Source organism: Protopterus annectens, chromosome 7.part0 (assembly GCF_019279795.1).
Source record: "Protopterus annectens isolate FY-2018-M chromosome 7.part0, PAN1.0, whole genome shotgun sequence".
In the NCBI taxonomy this organism is placed as follows: domain Eukaryota; kingdom Metazoa; phylum Chordata; order Ceratodontiformes; family Protopteridae; genus Protopterus; species Protopterus annectens.
This window is the reverse complement of record NC_056739.1, coordinates 484,932,850-484,955,035: the sequence shown is the minus strand read 5'-3', so window position 1 is coordinate 484,955,035 and position 22,186 is coordinate 484,932,850. Positions and strand designations below refer to the sequence as shown.

At 41.3% G+C, this 22,186-nt stretch overlaps 2 protein-coding genes across 4 annotated transcripts in view; one reads left to right on the top strand and one right to left on the bottom strand.

Annotated features, from left to right (window-relative positions):
* Positions 1-5,466, bottom strand: part of EIF4E2 (eukaryotic translation initiation factor 4E family member 2) — a 378,071-nt gene extending 372,605 nt beyond the window's left edge. The window contains exon 1 of one of the 3 annotated variants that reach the window (XM_044077084.1): positions 5,391-5,466. Coding sequence is in view for 2 of the 3 variants with exons in the window: in XM_044077083.1 (XP_043933018.1) it covers positions 3,025-3,038 (14 nt within the window). In the remaining variant the exon portion in view is untranslated. Of the gene's footprint in view, positions 1-3,024; positions 3,264-5,390 lie in introns of those variants that run through there. The other 2 variants (XM_044077083.1, XM_044077082.1) reach the window with 2 other exon arrangements.
* LOC122806553 (very-long-chain 3-oxoacyl-CoA reductase-like) overlaps positions 4,975-22,186 on the top strand; it is a 529,905-nt gene continuing 512,693 nt past the window's right edge. Inside the window, exons 1-2 of the mRNA XM_044077080.1 lie at positions 4,975-5,244; positions 15,869-15,915. Of these exons, the coding sequence (XP_043933015.1) occupies positions 5,073-5,244; positions 15,869-15,915 (219 nt within the window). The 5' untranslated portion in view covers positions 4,975-5,072. The remainder of the gene's footprint in view (positions 5,245-15,868; positions 15,916-22,186) is intronic.

Sequence of the window (22,186 nt, the reverse complement as noted above, 5' to 3'; positions counted from 1 at the left end):
GCCACCCTCTCAAACTCAGGAACCTCACATGGCCTTCCTGAAAACATTGGAGGGATAAATGTATCTCCAAACACCATCATACTAGGTGACTTCAACTACCCTAATATAGACTGGGAACACTACTCAAGCCCGAACACTCTAACCCAAAGATTCCTGGAGTTCATAAACTCAAATGCCATGGAACAACTAGTCACCATCCCCACAAGAGGAGAAAACATACTTGATCTCATCATCACGAACATGGGATCAAAATGTTCAACACCGGAAGTATACCCCTCACTGGTGAGATCAGATCATAAACTAATCTCGCTGGAGGTCCTCATCCCGCCCCCACCTGAAACAAAAAAGACCACAGTGAAAAACTTCTCAAAAGCCGATTTCACACTTCTAAAAACTAGTGTGGTCTCCTTTAAGGCCCCTGAGCCAGTGGTAAACATTACTCAAACCGCTGAATCACTTACAAATGCCTTCTACCAGCACCTACAGGACTGCATGGATCAGGCAATCCCAAACAAAACTAAGACTCTCTGTACCAAAGGCAAGCGTCCAGTCTGGTGGACCCCAGCCATAAACAAGCTCTACAACAAAAGGAGGAAGCTACTACAAGATAGAGCAATTGATCATTATAAGTAAAAAACTAAGAGCTCTCATAAAATCATCCAAGGCAAATTTTGAGAGAAAAATCGCCAAGGACTCTAAAGAGAATCATAAGGCCTTCTTTAGCTATGTTAGAAACCTAGGAGGAAACTCCCAGATATGCTCAGAATTAGTTCAAAATGATGTGAAAATTACTGAACCCACACACATTGCCAACATACTGGCTGACGGGTTCAGTGCAAACTTCTCCCCCCCCTCCCCCCCAAAAGGAGAGATATCTATTCCAGAGGATTGTAGCCCCCAAACATCTCCAACGCCCAGGTGAGAACTGCCCTCACTAAGGCAAAAAACACAGCATCCATGGGACCGGATGGTGTCCCCAGCTGTGTGCTTCATGAACTCAACGAGGAATTAAACCCACAGTTAGGACAGCTGTTTAATCTTAGCCTCACCTCAGGATACGCCCAAGGAGTGGCGCCGCGACTGTGGTCCCACTTCATAAGGGCGGTGCCTCCACAGACCCTGGAAATTACCGCCCCATTAGCTTGACAAGCCTTATCTGCAAAGCCATGGAGAGGATCATAATGGAACTCATAAATAAAGACATAGGGAACTTGCAGACTTTGGATCCAACTCAGTTTGGCTTTGTCAAAGGCAGATCCTGCCTCTTAAACTTGGTTGACTTTTTCGAGACAGTCACCAAGGCCATTGATGAGGAAAGGCAGTCCATACAGCCTACCTCGACCTGGCAAAGGCCTTGACACAATACCCCACTCAGGTATCATCGAAAAACTCATCAGCTTGAATGTAAACCCATACATCACAAGATGGGTTGCAAACTGGCTAAGTGACAGAACCCACAGGGTCAGAGTTGCTGGAGCCATGTCAGACTCAAAGCCTGTCACAAGTGGTGTCCCACAGGGCTCAGTCCTGGGTCCACTCTTGTTCGGCATCTACTTTTTTGAAGTACAAGCAAACACAGGAGGGTTATGGCTGACAAAGTTTGCAGATGACTACAAACTGGGCGCCATAGTCGAAAACACATCTGACACAGATATCCTCCAGAAGGGCCTCACAGAAATGGATAACTGGTGCCAGAGCCATGGCCTGAAGTTAAACGCCAAAAATGCATAGTCATACCCTTCGGGAAAAACAAGGTTACCCCTAGCTACCATATAGGTGGCAATCCACTGAGCACAGAAAAAGTCATCAGAGATCTGGGGACCCAGGTTGACAGTAGCCTTTCGTTTGACACTCATGTTGCTAAAGTAGTTAGGAAAACCTTCTATATCACCCACCTGATCATGAAGGTATTCACATCTAGATCATGGGAGGTCATCGTCCCCCTGTACTCATCACTTATTAGACCTATGATTGAGTACAATGCCCCGTTCGGAATGTATCTGACCAGACACCTGCTGCAGCTTGAAAGGCCCCAAAAGTTCCTCACCAAAAGGATAAAGGGTCTCAAAAATATGTCTTATGCTGCCCGACTGAAAGAACTCCAGCTCTATTCAGTCTCATACCGCTTGCTCAGAGGTGACCTGTGCCTGACATATAAGGCCATGTCAAACCCAGATTTGATGAATACGCTTCACCTCAAAAAATCTAGATCCCTCAGAACCACAAGGGCGGGAGACTTAAACCTTAACACGGTTATAAATAGAACGTGCTGGAGGGACAGATTCATCACCCAGAGACTCCCTATGCTGTGGAACAAAATCACTGTACATGTGAGGCAGAGCACCTCTCTGGCCTTGTTCAAGAGGAATCTTGACCAATGGATGGGAGATTGCAGATATACCCCAGGGATTACTTCAGTGTCACTGCTTGACAGAGGCACAGCAAAATGATAGGCATAGTTTTTATTCAAACTAAAGGGGTGGCGAAAGCCACATAACTATGTGGCTAGGCTTATAAATGCCCTTGGGCAGATAGCCTAGTATGAACCTATGAACCATGCTACCTGTCACAGAAGCACGTGTAAAACAGTGCATCCGTCACCATCTGGGACCTGCGAAAGGATGCCTGAAAAGGTGTCTTCTGAACTATAAAAAGTTAAATTCAGGTCTGTATGTCTAGAGATGAAAAGCCTACATTGAAAATGAGACGCAGAAAGATATACAAATTATGGGTATTTTAAGCGATCTAGATAATTAAAATAGAATACATCCAAGGAACACAGTATTCTAATTCTGTCACTTGAAAGCCACTACTACGCTACAAGATGAGCGTAGTTGAAAAAAATTATGCTAGCACAAGACTTTTCAATACTCGATAATAAATAAGCCATCTAATTCTTTAAACATTTATCAAAAGGATCAGAATCGAATGTTTCTGCTACAATAGCAAATCCCAACAGACACACTTCAGTCACACAGTACTGCCAAATAAAAACAAGTTAATGTATTTTAGGCCGGTACTTACTGTTCCTGGTCCATGGTAGTAGTCAGTCAGATAGGTCAGCAGCTTCTCCAATCGCATCTAGTGTCACATAAAAAACAAATCGCCAAAGTGCACCAATTGAGACTTTAATATACACAAAACAATGTACACATCAACATAAAATCCTACAAGTAAACACTTTAAAGCTGTAATAAATCAACTGCTCTTTTTACGCATCCGCAAACATCACAGAACGCTACGTAATTACGTTAAGCACGATGCCAGGAAGAAGAGGAGGGGAATTAAAAAACCCCTGTCCATTATTTGGACGTATTTGAACTTACACCATACACTGATTAAAACAAAATGACGTCAGTAACCATATTACAAAAACGAAGCAGCTGATTGGTTTGTAGTTTTTGACAGGTGTTAAGCAGTTGTTGGCACGTTTTGCCTGTTCACCTTTAATTTTGCGTGCTGAGTGTTTGGCTCGTTTTCACTTTTAGTAATATTTATTTCATGCATCTGATGCGCAGATTTTGTAAATGCATTAATTGTTTTTCGTGAATGTTTTTGTTGCATTTATGCCGTGTGACCCTGCCTCAGTTGATACCTGAAAACTGTCCTCGAACCATTTAATTTACTCAGTTAATGACTTGTCATACCTCTCAATTTCTTACAGCAAGAAGTCTGGACAAAGCTACGCATAATGGAGGGGACAAAGGCCCAGAAAATAGGGATACGTTTTAAATGTTGCTCTTACAAACTAAGAGAGTTGATAGAATAATAGCTTTTTGCATTACTGTGCATTTTTCTGAAGGAAATGAAGTCTGAAAATCAAATGTTTGGCATTATTTTCTGACTTCAGTCATAAACGATTTGCCAGAAAACTGCACTTTAATGAAAAACGGACCAAAAATATGAATAACATTTTTGGACAGTATGTGAAATCTGGACAGTCGGCAGCTATGAAAAAATAAACTATGCCTCGTTCCCCATTCTACTGTGGCTAGACGCGCTGTGACGGAAAATAAACTATATTCACATTGGCATACCTCTCAAGTGTACATCATTGCGAGGAACGTACCTCATTTGGGTTCTTAAAAACTTCATGTTCCTCAATGAAAGACACTGTCACACATTCAGTGTTAGGAATTTTTTAAGTGAAATTCATGGTAAATAGAAATTAATCATATTACTTCATTAAAAGAGCTTCTTTATAAGTAAAATCAGCATGTTTTAACCATCCTATGGCCTTCCTAGTTGAACTTATTAATAAGCCATTAGCATGTGTTCCACTTACACGTTTTGCCCATTTGTTCCACATTATGCGGGCTACTGCTCCTCATTTTGGGAGTTGGAAGGTTGAGAGCTAGGCACATTGATCGTCTCTGCAGTAGAAACCTTAGTTACAAGTGTTACATCCTCCCAAGAGTGGCTGTTACAACTTTGGGAGGACATAACCAGTATAACTACTGCAGCAGCGATCATACATCCATCTACTGTCATGGCAAGTTTCACGTACAGCTGCTGTACTGTCTCTACTCCGTTCACCCAGATCTGTCAACCTTTAACCGCCAGAATAAGGAACAAAACAAAGCAATTGGAGAAAAGCCCCTCAAATAGGGACATTTTAAATACTGGTACTTTTAACTTAGAAAGTAGAAAAATGGAACGTGTAAAAGAAGTCTGCAGCTATCATCAGTATTTACTGTCTCAAATTCACCACGTTTTCTCAAACACAGCAATATTGTGAGGTACGTATAAAATGCTGATTCCAAATTAGAGAAGACCTTAAACATTACGGAGAGTTGCTCAATATGTCTTTATCTTGTTACAAAACGATCATCACTCCCAGTGACTCAAAGTGTCAGCTTCTTTGCCAATTGTTTATTTTTTCCAGTAGGTTGATCAGTTAATAACGCTTTTGCTTTTTATTGGCTAAATCAGCTGTCTGTTACATCAGCAGTTCGTTTCCTTAGCCCACTTGATAGCATTATGGGAGGGGTTCTTTTTTTTATATAGTTTGCTTACTATGAACTTTTACCTTTCATGCTTCTGGTGAAGGATTTTTATGCATCGCCGTAAAGATGGATTTCGTTGAGTGGAGTAGTGTGTTAAGTAACACGCTGAATATTGTTGGCGCTTTGGTTTTTCTCTATGTTTGTTTGCATTTTCTTTTTACAGTCTTTTGTGGCATCAGGACTTACCTGCTTTCAGGGTTCTGGAGGGTTGACTTGAAATCGTATGGCGAGTGGGCAGGTAACAATAAAAGTATACATGTAGCGTAAAACTGCTTTTGAAAAGGGTCTAGTTAATATTATTGCTCATCTCAAAATTAACTTAGTTGCGTCAAATTGTAGATGTAACCAGTATTACTTCTAAAATAATGTTTATGTAGTCATTACCGGCTAGAGGCAGCGCAGTAACTCAGGCCTTTTCAGTCATCACCAAGTTGGGGAAATTTGATTACTACAGTATCACAATGGATATTGGCGTGAGGATCGCACTTTGCACTCCTATTGCCGTCAGTAAGGAAATACGTATGTTTCACTGTGCCTGGAGGGCAGGGCTTTGTGTTGAAATAATTACAAAGTGTAGCATAGTCGTTTCTGTGAGGATGGTTTTCCCATGTTTATTCAAAGTAGTTTTCAAAATAAATTCATGCGCAGAGTTTTGGGCGGTCCTTGCTATTGCGCATTTGGTGGGGGTTATGTTCTAATACAAAACCAGGGTCACTGACTGCAGGGTTATTATGCCTTTCAGGTTTGGTATTAGTTGGGATGACCTCTGTGCAGGTCCTGCATGTTTTCCTTTGTTCTTTAGGTGGTTCTCTATAGCAATAACCCACGCCTGGGTGTGGGTAATGCTAAAACCAAACAAAGCCAACCGTGGGTAAATTTAGCATTACCCACACCCAGAAGTGGGTTATTGCTATTATACCATGACATTATTTAAGAAAAGAAACTGTTACTTTTCTTAAATAATGGCATAGTATAATGCCTGTTTACTGCCCTTCCGCAGATGTCTGGCATCCGCGGCAGTTCTGATGTACTGCGCGCCTGCGCAGTACATCAGAGCTGTGGGCAAAAGCAATGGAGAAAGCAAGATCTCCGTTGCTTTTTTTTAGTGTCTCGCTATGTTAAATGAGTTTAACATAGCGAGACAGTTTTAAAATAAGCAACGGACATCTCCGTTGCTTATTTTAAAACTGTCTCGCTATGTTAAACTCATTTAACATAGCGACGGAGATCTTGCTTTCTCCGTTGCTTTTTTTTAAAACACTGTTTCGCTATGTTAAATGGGTTTAACATAGCGAGACAGCTTTAAAATAAGCAACGGAGAACTCCGTTGCTTATTTTAAAGCTGTCTCGCTATGTTAAACCCTTTTAACATAGCGAGACAATGTTTTAAAAAAACGAGTTATACTAATGGAAAAAAGTCCGGGCAACCGGACCTTTTTCCATTAGTATATCTCGATTTACAATGGGCACGCTGGCCAATCAGCGTGCATGTTTTGGGGGGGGTCATGGTATAATATAGCAATAACCCATGCCTGGGTGTGGGTAATGCTAAATTTACCCACAGTTGGCGTGGTTTGGTCCCGGTAAGGACCAAACAAAGCCAACCGTGGGTAAATTTAGCATTACCCACACCCAGAAGTGGGTTATTGCTTTTATACCATGACATTATTTAAGAAAAGAAACTGTTACTTTCTTAAATAATGGCATAGTATAATGCCTGTTTACTGCCCTTCCGCAGATGTCTGGCATCCGCGGCAGTTCTGATGTACTGCGCGCCTCGCAGTACATCAGAGTTGAGCAAAAGCAACGGAGAAAGCAAGATCTCCGTTGTTTTTTTTTAGTGTCTCGCTATGTTAAATGAGTTTAACATAGCGAGACAGTTTTAAAATAAGCAATGGACATCTCCGTTGCTTATTTTAAAACTGTCTCGCTATGTTAAACTCATTTAAAATAGCGAGACTAAAAAGCAACGGAGATCTTGCTTTCTCCGTTGCTTTTTTAACACTGTTCGCTATGTTAAATGGGTTTAACATGGCGAGACAGCTTAAAATAAGCAACGGAGATCTCCGTTGCTTATTTTAAAGCTGTCTCGCTATGTTAAACCCATTTAACATAGCGAGACTCGTGTTTTAAAAAAACGAGTTATACTAATGGAAAAAAGTCCGGGCGACCGGACCTTTTTCCATTAGTATAACTCGATTTACAACGGGCACGCTGGCCAATCAGCGTGCACGTTTTGGGGGGGGGGGTCATGGTATAATAGTTTTGTTTCCATATCCCAGTAACATCCTACAGTATGCTGTCTCGTTAATGGGAAAGCACATATGCTGCAGGTCAATTGGCAATCCTTTAAGTGGGCCGTATGTGTGGGCGTAATTGAAGTTCCTTGTTTCACTTGAAAGAAAGTTACTGTTTGTCGTTTTTGCATTTAAGTTACCTGTAACACATTGCACTTAAGTTGCCTGGCACTTGCTCACTAAAGCAATTATATAAGTCAGCACTACAAATTAAAAGCACTACACCCTCACTCCCCACTGGCCCTTGTTTTCAATTATTAAGGAATTCCCAATATTATTCTAGCATGTCCAAAGGTCAGTTGTCAATCTCCTCTCCGGTCCAGCTGGTGAATCTGGGAATCTTGAGGCAATGTTACAACTGCCTCAAGTACACAGACAACCCTCTCCTCCTCCCAACAAATTCCAACACGTGAGAGATGCAACCATGTAGCCAAACTGGAGGCTAAGCTCTGTCAACTCAGTACTGGCATAACCAGTCAGGAGGAGAAAGAAACCGCACTCACTACAATTCCAGTCTCACATAGACCTACCACAACAGCAAACCAAACACATAATCACACAAAAACATTACTCGGATGCTCTAAATAAAGATCTGCCTAAGCAGCAGAGACCTCCAAAGCAGACACCCAAGCAACCGCTACCCCAAAACAAAACACGTGCAACACGTATCTCACAAAGCCAGTGTGCCGAACAGTCACAGCCCTTAAGACTAAACAACACACCTGATACACTTGTAATAGGTGACTCTATCGTCAGGCACACTGACGTCCCGCTCACCAGGCTGAACAAGGAGAGGGTCACAGTGAGCAACCTGTCGGGCGCTAGGATCCGCCACATAACACAAGCACTCAGGTCACTCCAAGGCAAGTACAAATATGACTCAGTCATTGTCCATGCTGGTGTGAATGACCTGAGACGTACCTCCCTGGACTACATGAAAAGAGACATAAAGGAGCTCTCTGAGCATGTAGCCCAGGCCGGTATGACCCTGACCTTGAGTAGCATCTTACCCTCACTAAGAATGATGCCACAATATGAAGACAAGATGATCAATTTCAACAATTGGCTTAAGTACTGGTGTCATTCAAAGGGGATCCAGTGCCTGTCAGCTTGGGATGATATGCTCGACAAGCCACGATGCTTCGCTAGGGACGGCTTGCACCTGTCACCCCTGGGCTTTTGGATATTGGCAAAGGCTCTTGCTACCCCATAGTGCCTTTTTAGGCAAGGCTCAAAAGACAAACCCACCTCCATAGGTATCACAAGGGATAAGAAACTAAGAGTAATGCTACTCAACGCCAGAAGTCTAAACCTCAAGATGCACGACTCGAAACTCTCCTTAGCATGGAGAACATCGATATCTGTGCAGTAACAGAAACCTGGTTCAGGGCTCCCGAGAGCACCCCAGCACTACCAGGTTATACCTCATACCATGCTTTTCGGCCCCAAAACTTGGACCGAACCACAAAAGGAGGGGGAGTATCGATATTCATCAAAGATACCCACACCTCCAGGTTGGTGGCAAAGCACGAAGCATCAGAGACTATCCATGTGCAACTAACAGTGGGTAAAACTGCCTTCCAGTTTATAGCCTGCTACAGACCTCCCTCCCAAACCCAGGAACCCCACTCAGCCTTCCTGAGAACACTGGAAAATATGAAGGTCTCTCCAAACGCCATTATATTGGGCGACTTCAACTACCCAAACATAGACTGGGAGCATTACTCTAGCTCCAACACCCTAGCCCAAAGGTTCCTAGAATTTATAAACTCAAATGCTATGGAACAACTTGTTACCACTCCCACAAGAGGGGAAAACATACTGGACCTGATCATCACCAACATGGGGACTCTATGCTCCAGACCAGAAGTGTATCCCTCACTGGTAAGATCTGACCATAAACTAATCTCACTGGATATTCACATCCCAACCCCACCCCCTGCCCAGAAAACCACAGTGAAAAACTTCTCTAAAGCAAATTTCACACTCCGCAAAACCGAGGTGGAATCCTTCAAAGCCCCCGGACCTGTGGAAAATACGGCCCAGACCGCAGAATCCTTTATAAACGCATTCTATGAACACCTTCAGGAATGCATGGATCATGCGATCCCAAATAAAACCAAGACCCAATCCTCCAAAGGCAGACGTCCTGTCTGCTGGACCCCAGCCATAGACAAACTATACAATAGAAGGAGGAAGCTAATAAATGATAGCAAAATCCCAAAAAGGGAAGGCATCACTGATCAGTATTAGCAAAAAACTACGGGCAGTCATAAAATTGTCTAAGGCCAGCTTCGAGAGAAAAATTGCACAGGACACTAAGGATACTCACAAGGCTTTCTTTAGTTGTGTTAGGAACCTGGGTGGTAATTCCCAGATATGCTCAGAATTAGTCCAAAATGACAAAAAATACACTGAACCCACAGACATTGCCAACATCCTAGCTGACAGGTTCAGCGCAAACTTCTCTTCCCCCCCCCCTCCTCACCAAAAGGGCAAATATCTTTCCCAGCAGAGTGCAGCCCCCCCCTGACATCTCAGATGCTCAGGTAAGAGCCGCCCTGTCCAAAGCAAAAAACACAGCATCAGTGGGACCAGACTGTGTCCTGGGCTGCGTCCTACATGAACTCCAAGAAGAGCTAAACCCAAACATAAAACTACTGTTCAATCTCAGCCTTACTACAGGATATGTGCCCAAAGAGTGGCGTACAGCAACAGTGGTCCCTCTCCATAAAGGTGGTGCCTCAACGGATCCTGGAAACTATCGCCCCATAAGCCTGACTAGCTTGGTCTGCAAAGCTATGGAAAGGATCATCATGGACCTCATAAATAAAGATATTGGGGACCTACAGACACTGGATCCTACCCAGTTCGGCTTTAAGGGCAGATCCTGCCTCTTAAACCTGGTTGATTTCTTTGAAACAGTCACCAAGGCCATTGACAAGGGGAAGGTGGTCCACACAGCCTACCTGGACCTCGCAAAAGCCTTCGATGCAATATCCCACTCGGGCATTATAGATAAGCTCACCAGCTTAAATATAAACCCCTATGTCACTAGATGGATTGCAAACTGGCTCAAGGACAGAACCCACATGGTTAGAATTGCTGGAGCCATGTCAGACTCCAAACCAGTTACAAGTGGTGTCCCACAAGGCTCAGTCCTGGGACCTCTCTTGTTCGGTATATATTTCTCGGAGGTACAGGCCAACACGGAAGGACTGTGGCTGACCAAGTTCGCAGATGACTGCAAACTGGGCCATAATCGACTCTCCAGCTGACACAAGCATCCTCCAAAAGGGCCTCATAGAAACAGACAACTGGTGCCAGAGCCATGGCCTCAAGCTAAATGCCAAAAGTGTATAGTCATCCCTTTGGCAAAAACAAAGTGCCCACAAATTACCACATAGGTGGTAATCCATTAAGTACAGAAGAAGTAATTAGGGACCTGGGGACCCAAGTTGATAGCAATCTCTCATTTGACAACCACGTGGCCAAAGTGGTTAGAAAAACATTTTATACAGCCCACCTAATCATGAAGGGATTCACATCTAGATCAGGGGAGGTCATCGTGCCTCTTTACTCATCCCTCATCAGGCCCATAATTGAGTACAATGCCCCTTTTGGGATGTACCTTACCAGACACCTGCAGCAACTGGAAAGACCCCGAAAGTACCTCACCAAGAAGATCAAAGGGCTCAAACAGATGCCATATGCTGCCCAGTTAAAGAAACTCCAGCTGTACTCAGTGACATACCGCCTGTTCAGAGGCAATCTGTGCCTGACGTATAAAGCCATGTCCAACCCGGAATTAATGGACATGCTGCACCTCAGAAAATCCAAATCCCATCGAGCTACGCGCTCGAGAGACTTGAACCTCAGCACTGAAATAAATAGGACATGCTGGAGGGACAGATTCATAACCCAGAGGCTCCCTTCACTCTGGAATAAAATCCCAGTCCAGGTTAGGCAGAGTCCCTCATTGACTCTCTTCAAGAGGAATCTTGATGAGTGGATGGGAGATCATAGGTTTACCCCGGGTATCACTTCTGTGTCACTGTTAGACAGAGGCACAGTATACTAACCTCGAAAAAGGGAATAGCAAAATAAATTTAAAATGGGAGGCGAAAGCCAAACACATTCTGGCTAGGCTTATAAATGCCCTAGGGCAGATAGCCCCTAGTATGAACCTATGAACCTAAGTGTGTTATCCCACCGTCGAGTTCGCTCAGGAATGGGCGTGTCCGCTGTGATTGACATGCCGTTGGGTGTGGATTGACAACGACAATCTACCGTGATTGACACAACGCGCTTACTGTTTATTATATCACTAATAGCCCAGTGCCCCAAATGAACAATCTACAGCACCCTGGTTGTAGATCTGTAACTTTTGGTTGTTGTACCTCCCTGCTTACTCGGCAAGTACTTATTAGGCTTGTCTCTTCAGTGAAGTTCTGCTTCCTTTTACCTCTTTGCAATAACTGTAAACTACACTAATATATGTGTTAATTTCAGTACAGAACAGTTGATTTTTTTCAGTTGTGAAGTAGAAGTAATGTAAGGTTAGTGCAGCACACTTTATAGCAGTATTTAGCTTCAGGGTGAAATTTTAGAGGGGGGTTAAGACAAAGGAAAGATATATCAACACTACAGCAGTATTGGAATTTTATTGCAGTATACTTTGTGAGGGAGAAAATAAATCAAGTCATTGTAACCACACTTATGAAAGGTATGTAGTACTCCCCCATCATGATCCACCATCTTGCCTTCACTGTGTCATGGTTACCCAACAGAATCCTTTCTTTTATAATGCTGAATACAGCATTATAACGAATACTGAATTACAGAATCCATAGCTAATCTAACCAAACCTTTTCCCAACAATAATCCATCCAACTCTCTCTCCTCTACTCCCAGCACCCCTAGTAACTGTACGCTTAATTTCCAACTCAAACCTGTACCAACTACTTTCATAAAAAGACTCCTATCAAAACTAAAGCCTTGCTCAAATGCCCCAGACAACTTACCCTCCTCCTTCCTCAAAACTGCTGCTGATGGTATTGCTCTCCATATCAGCATCCTAATTAACAGATCTTTAAAAGAGTCTTGTGTACCCAAACTTTGGCGATCTGCTTTCATTCTACCTCTACACAAAGGAGGCAAAAACTACAATATCTCTAATTTCCGCCCAATTGCTATACTCTCACCATTATCAAAAATACTTGAAAAATGTGTCCATCACCAACTTATGCCTTTTTTAACTCAGAATCTCCTCTTAACTCCCACCCAGCATGGCTTCCGCCCTGGCCACAGCACCACTACCACCTTACTATCCTTCTTAGACACAGTAAATCGAGCACGCGATTCTGGATTTCTAGTATCCACAGTACTGCTAGACCTTTCCAAAGCCTTTGATACCATCTCCCACAAGCACCTTCTCTTTCATCCCTCCAACCTTCATCTCTCCCCTGATACCCTTTCCTGGTTCTCCAGCTACCTATCTGACAGATGTCAAGCTGTCAGATGGAAGAACTCTACCTCCTCTTTCTTGCCAACACCCACCGGTGTTCCCCAGGGGTCCATCCTTGGACCCATGCTTTTCAACATTTTCATTAACAACCTTCACTCAATCATCCCTGATACAACAGTTATCCAATATGCAGACGACTCCACCTTAGTCTGTGCCGCCTCCAACCTTCCTGAACTATTGACTAAAACTGGAACAGCTTTTTCCACTACCGAAAACTGGATGCACCAAAACCATCTCTCACTCAACTCTAACAAATCTAAAATTCTGCTCTTTCCTCCCTCCAGAAACTTCTCCTTCGACAAGAATGCTTTCAAAGTCCTTAGCCAAAGCAACTCTGCCATAGAAGTGGTCCCTTCTGCAAAACTCCTCGGCATTACTATAGACGAACACCTTCAATTTGATATCCACATCCAACAAAACATAAAGAAAACCCATCAAAAGCTAGGCATGCTCTATAGAAATAACCGCTTTCTCTCCAGCTCTGCAAGGCAAACTATTGCTAATACCTACCTCCTACCCTCTCTATTATATGGAGCCCCTCTACTAACTAACATATCTTCTTCCAACAACTCGAAATTTGCTATAATAAAATCTCCAAATTCACAACTAAATCCAAAACCTCTACTCACCACTGCCTAACCCTACAATCTCTGAAATGGCTGGAACTCCCAAACCTCCTAGACTTTTTCCAACTAACCACTGCCCGCAAATTAATATTCTATCCAGATAAATGCCCAGCTTATGAACTTATAAACAAAGACACTGGTAATGTCCAAACTCTGGACTCCACCAGGTTCGGGTTTGTAACGAGCAGATCATGTCTCCTAAACCTGATCGACATCTCTGAAGCAGTCACCAAAGCTGTAGACGAGGGTAAGGTGGTTCACACAGCCTATTTAGATCTTGCCAAGGCTTTTGGCACCATCCCCCACTCTAGAATTATAGATAAACTCACTAAACTAGGTATAAATCCCTATGTCACAAGATGGGTTGCCAACTGGCTCACTGACAGAACCCACACTGTGAAGGTAGCAGACTCAAAATCCGACTTCAGTCCAGTGAAAGTGGAGTACCACAGGATTCAGTCCTGGTTCCTCTCCTGTTTGATATCTACTTTTCTGAAGTACAGGCTAACAGAGAAGGTCTTTGGCTAGTGAAGTTTGCAGATGACTGCAAACTAGGAGCCATAATCGAAACTCCTAACGATGTGGACATCATACAAAAGGGCCTCACTGAGACAGATGCCTGGTGTCAAAGCCATGGCTTCAAGCTCAGTGCCAAAAAGTGCATTGTCATCCCCTTTGGTAAAAACTCTGTACCAATGAGCTACCACAGGTGGTAGTCTACTTAACACCGAAAGTGTGATAAGAGACCTTGGGACACCGGTGGACAGTAGTCTCTCCTTTGATAATCACATTGCCACAATAGTCAGGAAATCCTTCTACGTGGCACACCTCATCACAAAAGGTTTCTCATCCAGGAAGAAAGAGGTCATTGTTCCCCTCTTCTCGATACTCGTAAGACCTGTTATAGAGTACAAACGCCCCTTTTGGTATGTCCCTCACAAGACCTCTACAACAACTGGAAAGGATGCAGAAATGCCTCACAAAGAGGACTTACCAGCCTCAAACAGATGCCCTACGCAGGCCGTCTCAAAAAACTCCAGCTTTACTCTGTCGCATATCGCCTGCTGAGAAGCAGTCTCTGCCTAACATACAAAGCTATGTCAAACCCAGAGCTGTTGGACATGCCCCACTTAAAGAAATCCCAATCCCTCTGAGCTACACGCTGTAGGGACCTAAACCTTGTCACCACAATAAATGGAACATGCTAGGGGGATAGATTCCTGTCCCAGAGACTTCCCATACTCTGGAACAAACTACCTATCTATATCAAAGCTCCTCATTAGCACTCTTCAAGAAAAATTTTGATTGGATGGGAAATAGGAAATTCACCCTGGGGATCACGTCTGGGGCTCTGCTCGACAGGGGCACAGGAAAATAATTTTCTTGGGTGACGAAAGCCAGGGTACCTTTTTGGCTAGGATTATATAGGCCCTAGGGCCAATAGCCTAGTACCTACCTATGAATGTGAAAAGCTGCATTTCCCTACCCACTTACTAATTCAGCTTTGTCACCCAGACTACTAGCGTCCTACGGGAATAGTTTAGGGTAACCCATAGCCTCTGATGGTAACTTTACCAGCAGCTATGCTTCTGCTGTGATCTCTTTAAATTTGCTGCAGTCCCATTTTCCAACATTGTGGGTTCTGTGTTGGTCTTCTTAACTGAATGCAATCACTGATGTGGCCACCAGTGTTCTTTTGCTCTGATCTTCAGCAGTTGCGTGATTTCCTATGGACATGTACAGTTTTAGCGTTTCGCTGAAGGCAAAACTGCCTCATTATAGAGGAAGAAGATATTTTCTAGGACTTGGACCACACTTAATGTGTCCACCATTCTTTTAACATAGACCTGTCCTTGGATCCATATTGAAACATACATTTTTAGAAAAAAATTTACTTATTAATTGGTTTTATTGTAAAGGTTACACTGGACACCAGGGCTATTCTGCAAAGTGTGACTGTTGCAAAGTCTAAAACTGTATGTCTTAAGTTCAAGACACTGCTGTTTGTGTGGCAGAAATGAAGTTTTCTGTAGTATCTGTGATTAAAGTGAGCACACGTTTCAGACGTATGTTTGGTTCTGCAGTTTGAAAAAATAAGGAATGTGGGGAAGAGTATATTGTCAACAAAGAACAATGATTTAATGCACTAACTGGTGTTGGGATATTTATAAAAATGAATTGTAGTTTCACTATATTTTCAGTAATTTATAATACATAATTTAGAACACATTGTAAGTGAGATTAAAAATTCTGGTGCTAGAATTCTGTATGGCCTAGTTACTTATCAGTTGCTTGCTCAAGAAAAGTGCTTGTTACTATGTCATAAAAATTAGACTTTGTAAAACTTTTTTTCTGCACATGTAATTAATGATATTTTGTCTTTTGCATGTAATTTTTTTCTTCTTTTTGCAGTTGTTACTGGAGCTACATCTGGAATTGGAAAAGAATATGCCAATGAGGTAATCCGAGCTAGTTAGAAAGAAAATGCAAAAAAAAAAAGCGTTATAAATAGTAAAGCTGGACTTATTTTGGTGTTGCAAATGGCAACATAATATTACTCTATTGTAACCATATCTGTAAATAAAATGTGTGAAGTTCAGGTGTTTTTAATAATGCTGGTAGTTTAAGGATAAGAACTGTTAACATACTTCATGTTGTAGCCCAAGCTTTGATTCCCTCTCACCTTTTGCATACTTTGTGACTTTGACCAAATCACTAAACCACACAGTGGTCTAGACAGAAATGGGTCTTTGTGGATTAGTCCACTCTCCCAGTAAACGAACAAGTAAAATTATATAAAAATACTCTGTATAACGTGATTAAACTGTAGGAGTGAAGATGATGGGGAAGTTTATTTTGATGTAAAACTTGTCACTTTTGTCTGTGTAATAATTTTGGTTAATGGGGTGGTCATGTAACCCTTTGGTGCAAGGCAAATAGATTAAAAATGCTGTTGACAAGCACTGCAGTAACATGTGGCACAAAGAAACCTTTGTTATAACAGTTGCTACAGTAACAGGCAGATCAGCATTGTATGGCTAGTGTTATAAAGTTCAGTAGATAAAATGAAAATAGAGTATGAAAAAAGTTAGTAAAGAAACATTGTTTAATAACTTAGAAATATTAACAAAAACACTTTACAGTACTCCATTTAGGAAATTCAGCAGCTTGGAAATTCAGCAGTTTCAGTATTCAGCATGTGTAGGTAGCATATGCTTAAGTTGGTGGCATTTACTTTGAGGGTAGGGCATGTTGATTGTGTTTAATTATTTTATATAGTGTGATATTAAGTTCCAGGTATGTGGTACAAGACTTTCAAAAGCATGGGATCTTTGTGGCAGTGGTGTATTGATTAGCTACACATATTGCATTGCAGACAAAGTTTAATGTGAGAGAGAGAGAGAGTTTTTTTTTATGTCTGAATAGGGGGGCATTGTTAAGGAGACGGTTGCATATTGTGAGGTTTCAGAAAGGTGGCTTGTGTGACATCTGCCAAGAATGTATTAAAATGTACAGCTCACAGTAGCCAAGGCACATAATATGAGCAGCAGCATAAGTCCGAAGACCTAACATAATGACTCCCTGCTGTCTTAAAGTTATAGTGTACTAATCACATACATAGGGTTTGACATTTCCCTTTAAATTGTTTCCTTTTAAGTTGGTATTTACATCTATGCACGGAGGTATAACTTTATTGCTGTACTTCAGCTATGTGACTTGTGCTTACACAGCATAGACGAGTTCAACAACTGATGTGTTATGAGCTGTTTTCTGCCTATTTACTTGAGTGGCATTTTATAATGTGGTCATACCTAACAAAAATTTACCGTCACTAGTGGAACTGTCCTTGGCCTGGCCATTTACCACTGCAGAATGGCTTCAGTTTTACCTGAAACTGCAGGTAGTTTTCTCACTGAACTTCACCTACTTAAAATATGGACATAGCTGATGAAGTTGATTCAGAAAATTTCACTATTCCTTTCTGAGCCGTGATTTGTTATCCGTTAAATTTTTGACAAGCTTGTAGGTCTAACAGTTGATGCAGCTGATGATGTTTTTCTTTAGATGTACTTGTCATATCCTTGAACAGTGTATCTTGACCAGAATGAACAATTATAGTGGCTTGTAACAGGAAGACCTATACCAAAAGACTTTAGCAATCTGTCGCCTCACAGTTAGATGTTGCCCGTTCGATTCTCAGCTAGAGCGTCTTCTGTGTAGTGACATCCGTGAACGGGCGTTCCTTCGTTGAAGGTTGTGCGTTAGGCCCGGCAAGCCAGCACGTAAAACTCTATTGCCAATTATTTAGCGGACTGGAGTTCCGCTGTGGCGACCCCTAACCGGGAAAAGCCGAAAGACACAAACAAACTCACTTTTTTCCCCCTTTAACCCTGATAAGTGGTGTATGACAAAACTGTGAGAAATGTATGTTTTGGTTGGTTGTTCTGTGGCAGTGTACGCAAGTTGGCTGGCTGCTGTCGGGAGCAAGTAGTGAAAAGGTGGTTAATTTGCTCCCTGTTGTAATTCCAAAACTTTTAACTATGAGCCTTAGATTAATGTGGGAGAAAATATTGAACGCCTCCATGCATTCTCCTCTTAAAGTTGTTTTTTTTGCAAAGAGGAGGGCTAGTCCCAGACTTCTCTCTCTCTCTCTCTCTCTATATATATATATATATATATATATATAAAATTACTATGTCTTGAAAAAATACTATCTTAGACATATAAGTCCGCAGTTTCAGTCATTCATTCTTTGTTACTTGCACTAACTAGTCTCAGAATATCAAGTGGTTATTGATTTACTGCTAGTGAGTGAGTTGTGCTGGATGAATCACCATTTGCTGGGGTATTGTCCTATACCTGTTTGATAAGGGTATGCACTTTTTGTATAATGCTGTTGACTGAATTATTTATTTCACTTGACCCTTTTGAAAGTATCTGAGACTTTAAGTAATGTTCGTCAGTTCCCATGATTTTGCAGAAGCTTGAAATTTAGACCTCAGTGTTGCCTTGCTTTGAAAATACAGACTTCATTACTTCACTTTAGTATCACAGTTGACACCAGTTTGCATCTGAAAGATACTGGAATAGTAGCCCCCACACGCAATCTGAAAACAAATGGAGATTTTTTTTATGTTGAAATAAATCATTAACCAATTGTATTGATGCCAAAGAAAAGAATTCGCACTTCCCATTTGGTTTGGCTCTAAATACACCAGCTTATCTAACCATTCTGAATAGATTGTTCACTCTGTACAGATGTCTTTGCCCAGTACGTTGTCATACCTGTGTGCAACTGTTGTAGTTTCAGCAGCATCTGGTTGCATAATTTTATTGAGAGACGTTTTATCATCCTTAAATATCTTTGTACATCTGAATTACCTTTTAGATGAAAAACATGATTTAATTAGTGGATATAGTTGCTTGTTTCCATACTGTTATGAAGACCTGCCATAATAACTGCAACTCTAAGTTAACTCTTGTATAATCATTCATTTCGTGCAACTTTTCAGCTGCTAGTGGTACACAATCCCTCTGCACACACATAGGAGTACTCTCCCATAACAGAAATGCTCGTGACCGATGCTGACTTATATCAACCGTGCAGGGTTGTGTAGGTAGTGTTGCATCATAGTTGTTCAGAGTTGGGGTTGCAGTTATTAGACTTCTGCAATTCAGAACTCTTTTCACATCTAGAGGCTTTCTAAATGGCAATGTGAGCTATAACCGGTGTAGAATTCCTACCCTCCCAAAATAGCATCAGATATGGTAGGGTCCTCTTTGGCTAGTCAGCAATTTTGTCTTTCTCAAGTGTCTATTTTGCATATTTTTTTTATAGTTCATTGTCTGCAATAGGACAAAAATCATACGTTTTTCTCAGGCATTCCCCAGACATGGCAATACTGTATGTGTGTGTGTATATATTGTACAGTGACTGGTAATTAATATTCCAAAACGAGCATGCTGACAGTGTGTCCGTTTTAAATCCTAGCTTTTTTTTTTTGTTTTGTTTTTTTGTTTTTTTTTTTTTGTTTGTTTTTTATAACAAAAAAAACTATCTAATCCGGCTGTAGCAGAGACAGGACAGAGGAAAATCAGGTCAAAATTAAAGAAACGCACTTGATTTTTCTTGCATTTCTTCCATTCAGTGTCTCTCTCCTACCGCTCAACTGTCCAAAATTTTTTTTTTTAATTAAAAAAACAAAAGCAGAGCAGTGGAGACCTCTGTTGCTTCATTTCCAAAGCACTGATGTGCTGGGTATGCGTGGGAACGCAATCCATACACGTGCAGTACATCCAAAGAAAAGGCAACAGGATATTATCAACAGCAGGACAGCACGGCTCCATTATACAAAGACATTATTTAAGAAAAGTAAGCATATTTTTTCTTAAATAATGTCATTGTGTAATAGTAATAAGACTCCATGGTGTGGTATATTAAGATTTACCCACAGTTGGCTTTATTTAATCACTCAAGCTTTGCTGTTGTGATTAAACCACACCAGCCATGGGTAAATCTTAATGTACCACACTGACATCATTGGTTATTGCTTAATTAAACCATTTTGAGGGAAATGTTTTGAGGATTGTAATCCTGATACAGGAAACTGAAGAAATTAATATACATTGGTGGTTTAGTGGAGCATAAAAATGAGTGAAAGCTGTGAGAGCAAGAAACGAGACTGAACTGTGCAGTAAAATGAATTTGTCAGGCAAACTTTAATTAAAATGTGAACAAATGACATTGATAGCGAGTTAGTACAAAGGATGACTTGCTCGTACACCTCAAGGCATGGTTGGTAGCAGAAGGCCGAAACAGAAAGTATGTAGCAGCTGCAGTAATATAGCAGTCCTAAAGTTGGAGTAAATTAAAACGTATCTAATTTTAATGATTTGTGTGTTACTGTTGACACCATGTCAGATCTGTAAAGAATGACTTAAAAGTCGACCACTTAAGGCAGCTAAGTAAGAAAACACAGGAGTGATTTATTTTTCAACATTTTATTGAAAAAGCAACCTATTACCCTACACCTCCAGCTAATGCCGTAATAAATTAATTACCCAGAAACATATGTACACAGTGTGTGTTTGTGTGTGAGGTTAGTGGACAGTCACCTAGAATCCTTTGAGCTTTTTTGATGGAGATGCTGTAGTGTTTTATTTTTTATTTATTTTTTTAATTCTTCAAAGTATGCTTTACCTTGTCCAAGTTTAGCTGGAGAATGGGTGTCCTGGGAAGCAACCGACACAATACAGAGAACTAAATGTTTTTGTGATGTCAGTTCACTGCAGAATGCATACAAATATAGTAATTTGAGCAGTTGAGGATCACCAGTTCACCTAACTGCATGTCTTTGGGCTATGAAACAATACTGGAGCAGTTGGCAAAAAATACTCTGATTCAAGAAGGTCATGGAGATTAAAAATGGAAGGGACCCCCACCAGGAACCAACCACATATCTAAGGGTTATGAGGCAGTGATGTTGATTATTTTAACAGTATGCCACCATTCTCTTTAGTCATCAGGTAGAAACATTTGGTTAAGCATCACTTGTTAACACTTGACATGTGAGATTAGGTCCAGTGTAAATAACAGTAGGCCATAATCTGTTTAGGCATCCTTGATTTTGCTGTGTGTGGCCTCCCTAAATGCCAGCCTGTCACTCTGACTGAATTGGATACAAATAGTGCCATTAGTGAAAACTGTAGTAGTCAAAACAGTCTTGATAAATGCAGCATATTAACAAAAAAAATGTTGGTGAAAGAGTGTAAATTTATGCAAAGCTTTTTTGCTAGAATTCTAGCCCTTCTGCATCCTTTTTACTTAACTGTGCTGTGATAGCAGCGTTCATACATCCCTAGGAGGAAGAAGGGAAGGCAAGTATTCCCTCTGCTCTGAGGCTGTGCAGTCTGTGTTACATGCAAGTCCTGTGGTGATTGGTGAAGGGAAGGCTTACATTCCTGCGCATTAAAGTAGAGAAACGCCTTTAATGTCTTTGATTATGACTGTGTGTACTCGACTGTGCAATACGTAGCCAATATAATTAATGACAATGGCAGTCAGGTAGACAAGTCTATTGGGGTTATAATAATAATTTTAGCTATGAGCTACCAATCTTTTGTTGAGGGAAAAGTACTATACCTGTTGCTCATTCTTCACTTTTGAATGACTTTTTATTTTTGTAGCTTGAGTAAGGGAATTGCCAAACCCATTTTAGATTTGTGTTTTGTACTTTGTTGATTGACTGCTTGAACTTTCAAATCACTGGTGTGTGCCAAATTACATGCATTTGATTTATTTATATATTTATGTTTGAGGTAATTATCATGCTGTTTGTATTTTTGGGTGCTTGTTGAAAGTTCATGGATTTCCTTGGAACAAGAACAACAACTATGTAAATCCAGTTAGGGGAGTATGCACTTTTAACTCTGAAATTGCACAGTGTATTATTTTTGTCATTTGGGTTCGGTGATTAAAGTGTGTGTATATAGTGGGGAGAGGGAGGCATTGCTTCCTATTCTTGAGGGTGTTCAGCAAAGCCTTCTGTACAAAGCACTTTAAAGGGGTTACACTGAGTTTTGCAATCTGTTTTTTTAAGTTGCTGGTTAATTTTTGAAGTGTCCAAACTCAGTATCTGGTCTCATACTTCCCAGTTACGAGTTGTATAGAACGTGCACATTAATCGAATGTGTTTTGAGTTTAGTTCTGGATATTCTTTGAGGAGGAAG